The sequence below is a fragment of the Octopus bimaculoides genome, chromosome 2, assembly GCF_001194135.2.
Source record: "Octopus bimaculoides isolate UCB-OBI-ISO-001 chromosome 2, ASM119413v2, whole genome shotgun sequence".
NCBI lineage: Eukaryota > Metazoa > Mollusca > Cephalopoda > Octopoda > Octopodidae > Octopus > Octopus bimaculoides.
In genome coordinates, this window is record NC_068982.1 from 125,780,523 (window position 1) to 125,784,978 (window position 4,456).

At 34.9% G+C, this 4,456-nt stretch overlaps 1 protein-coding gene across 1 annotated transcript in view; it reads right to left on the reverse strand.

Annotated features, from left to right (window-relative positions):
* Nucleotides 1-463: 463 nt before the first annotated feature.
* The window catches only part of LOC106871215 (thrombospondin-type laminin G domain and EAR repeat-containing protein), a 24,297-nt gene continuing 20,304 nt past the window's right edge, over nucleotides 464-4,456 (reverse strand). The window contains exons 8-9 of the mRNA XM_052965877.1: nucleotides 2,289-2,518; nucleotides 464-685 (exon numbers count right to left, since the gene is read on the reverse strand). Of these exons, the coding sequence (XP_052821837.1) occupies nucleotides 494-685; nucleotides 2,289-2,518 (422 nt within the window). The 3' untranslated portion in view covers nucleotides 464-493. The remainder of the gene's footprint in view (nucleotides 686-2,288; nucleotides 2,519-4,456) is intronic.

Sequence of the window (4,456 nt, forward strand, 5' to 3'; positions counted from 1 at the left end):
ATTTCGAATGATAGGTTAGCATCTCAATACACTGGGTATTTAGTCATCAGAGACAAGTCTTGTTTCTTTTAGTTTATCCTGTGACTCCTGTTCCTTCTGCCAGCCAGCACAGTTGTGAATTATGCATTAGAATCTGCAAATCTTTGGCCAGGTTCAAGAGTCATACAAGACTCATTTCAATGACTCATTTCAGTGATTCTTTCTAGCAATGGCTTTGTTGGTAAACGAGAAAGTAGCTACTATGTATGTATGTATGTATGTATGTATGTATGTATGTATGCATGTATGTATGTATGTATGTATGTACGTACGTATGTATGGTTGTATGTATGTATGTATGTACGTACGTACCCACAAATATCATACAAAGTAAAAAGGAAGAAAAGAAAGAAGAAAGGAAGAAAGAAATGAATAAGAAAGAAAGAAGAGGAAGAGAAATAAATCAATGAATAAGGCCATAGCATTACTTCACAGTGTGAAACTACAAATAGACTTACCTATAGGTTGGGATACTCTGGAATTTCTCAAAGGCTTTCTTTTGAATATTCAATTTGTACACTGTTGATTTTGTATTGTAAGTGTTGATTTTTTTGAAGTTTTGCGGCCCAAAATTGTAACTGTTTGCCACAACCAAATAATGATCATCGTTGATAGTGAAATACTCCCAGTCCACAGCACCCATTGTCTGAAAATGAAAAGCAATAAAAGCGATATTCAATGTGTATGTAGCTATTATCTTCTGTTGTTGTTTTTTTAAACTTGTTTCAGTCATTAAACTGCAGCCATGCTTGGGAAGCGCCTTGAAGGGTTTTAGTGGAACGTATCGACCCCAGAACTTGTTTTAAAGCCTGATATTTGTTCTATCGAGCTCTTGCCGAATAGCTAAGTTACAGGGACGTAAAAACACCAACACCGGTTGTCAAGCGGTAGTGGAGGACAAACACATACACAATGACACACACATATTCACACATATTTACATACACGCACACACACACACACACACATATAAATATATATAAAGTGCCGCACAGTGGGACTGAACCCAGACCCATGCTGGAAGGCAAACTTCTTACCACACAGCTACTCCTGCGGTTAATTCATAAAATGGGTCCTTAGTTGAAATTTTGATTTAGCGATTTAGTCGGTTATTTTTTGACCAAGTGCATATCCACTAATCTTCTAGGAAATGCATAAACGTCCAAACTTTCCCATGTTTCTCTTCTATTAAAGATTTCGTTAATGTGTCACATTTAGTAACAATTTCTGCAATTTCGAAGCGGTGACATGTTTTTACGTGCTACTATTAGTTTCATGTGCCGAGAGCATGCTAGACAGTGTTTTCAACACGCTTGCAGTGCCTGATGATTGTGCTAGGAGACCAGACGTGTTAAAAATACTGTCTGGCATGCTCTCAGCACATGAAACTAATAGTAGCACATAAAAACATATACTGTATTTATTAGATAGCATACACACACACACACACACACACACACGCACACACACACACACACACACACACACACACACACACACACACAAGTAATGCTGCATCTAACTTATAAATATGTAATATCCAATGTTAAACAAAAGACAGACATACACATGAGACTACACTCATTAACACCCACACACACACGTATATGCACACACAGGTACGCATGATCACACACATAATTTATCTTCTGTTTTTCCTTCTCTTTCTCGTACAAAGAAAAAATTATTCAACTTATAACATGAATGTTCATGCGGTAGGAGCGAAAATTTAAAAGAAAATATTTGAAGCAATTTATACAACTGCAGAGATAAGGAAGTAATATTTAAATAGAAGTTAGTTGTTAGTTGAAGACATAGATTTAGTTCTACAGGGTGATTCAAAAGTCTCCATACATAGGAAAAAATTTATTCTTTTATTAGAAACAGTTTATAAGACCCCCTAGATCCCCTGATCTGACCACTCTTGATTTCTATCTTTGGGGGCATTTGAAAGGTATGGTGTATCGCGGAAAGATAAAAAAACATAGATGATTTGAAGGAACGGATCACGAACTCCTTTGCACACGTATCACCAGATGTGCTATTACGAGTTCACAATGAGTGCGGTAAACGTATTGCAACGTGTATTCAAAATAATGGTAACAATATAGAGCTTGTTAAATAAAAAAAAAAACCTGTTCTTATAAACTGTTTCTTATAAAAAGATAAACTGTTCCTATGTAAGGCGACTTTGAATCACCCTGTAATTATAACTAGAAATGACTGGAGCAGACGATAAATATCATTACCTCCATACTGTTGAATTTGACAAACTTGTCATTGTGCCAAATGTATACTACTGAATGCAACAAGGTACTGCGCCCATCAAAAGCATGAGATATAATCAAGAACTGATAATCTTGGACACTGAAAGCTGTTATGTCACGAGCGCCTATTGTTTTCAAGAGCTGATATTTCTCGAATTTTCTCAGTTTCCGGTTCCAGCGGTAAATGACAGATGTCGTGTGTAGACTGTTTCCTGTAAGACATCATGGATACATATAATGATGGTTAATGAGTGCAATAAAATCCCTCATACCTGATTAGTATTGGTTAATTATAAAGATATGATTTAGAAGTTTAAACTGAATGGAAACGATTGTTATCTACAATAGGAATATGGAATGACATGACATACATTTGATATATGATCTATCTATCTATCTATCTATCTATCTATCTATCTATCTATATCTCTCCATCTCTCTCTCTTTACACTTACACACACATATATGTAGATATATTTGTACGTATATATGCATATGTATGTATGCATTTATGTGTGTATGTATGTATGTACACACACACACACGTATATATGTGTGTGCATATATACATTCGTATTTACATATAATACACACATACGTATATATGTATGTATGTATGTATGTATGTATGTATGTATGTATGTATGTATGTATGCATGCATGCATGCATGCGTGAATGTTTCTCTTCGGAAGAAGGAACTGATTTCTCACAAACATAGAAAGCTTCATCATTGGAATGTAGATAACGAAAACAATGTCAAATTTTCAACTCGAGAAAAGCCTCGGGTTGAATACAGATTGTATTTATAATGTACAAATCAATTGGTTGATTTCTTTTTTCGAAAATTCAAGCTTATCCAGACTGACAGTTTTGGTATTTACTTACAAAACTTAATGCTCCAATTATCATTGATATAAATGTAAATTTGTAATCCGGGTATAGATGTTGGAGGCTTCAAAGTTGTTGTCCATCATAGTTATCTTCTTTCTCTTTGATTTTCATGTATGTTATCAATCAGTTTCATTTCTGTATTTCTTATCAATAGAGAAAGAGCCGGACTCTAACATAGATTCATGGCTCCTTCATTGGAAATTTTATCAATATCATCTAGGTATTTGTGCATATGTGTGTGTGTGTGCAGTATTTGGTGTTAGTGTATGCGCAGATTTGTATGTTTGTTTTATGAATGCGTTTTTATGTATATATTTTCATGTCTAGGCGCATGCATATGTATTTATGTGCTAAACTTTTGGAAAGTTTTACGTATCTTTACAGTTCCATTAATGACTTGAATCTGTAGTCTTCTAATCAGCTTTTTTTTTCAGGTTTTGAGAACCCTAATTTTTCCAGGTTTTTGATGAGGCAGTTCGTTGCATGTATGTATGTATGTATGTATGTATGTATGTATGTATGTGTGTGTGTGTGTGTGTGTGTGTGTGTGTGTGTGTGTGTGTGTGTGTGTGTGTGTGTGTGTGTGTGTGTGTGTGTGTGTGTGTGTGTGCAATACGGTGTGTGTATGTGAGCCTATGCATTAGCAACGCGACTATGATCGAGTCTGATCTATTTTATTAAGGATTCTTCCTACTTCCTTGACTCTTTATGATTGGTTAGGAGTAACAACGTTCATTAATATTTCATGACCTCGATCAAATTTGCTGAATGAGATGATAGTAATAGTAGTATGATGGTCGCACGCTTTGCAGTATTTCGCAAGCGATCATGAGAATACTGTTATAACTTACGATAAAAGTGACCGGAGTTTAAATTATTCAAAGGTTGGCTTCAGGTAGATTCCATATTTATTTCATAAGTGTTATATCAGTGTACTGGTTTTCAGTTTGTATTTTGCTAGTTGTCATAGTCAGTTTTCTCTTTATTTCATGCAGTATGAATTCTTATTCCATGTAATATTATATTCTCTTTATAGCATATACAAAGTATTGTAATAACTCCTTGCCATAAATGCACGAAGAAGCAGTGAAAAAGTGTCCTACTGCTGCGTTCGATGTAATATTTATGTATGTATATATAGTATATATATATATACATACATATCTATATATATGTGCATATATATGTACGCACACACACACACACACACACACACACACACACACACACACACACACACACACACACACACACACAC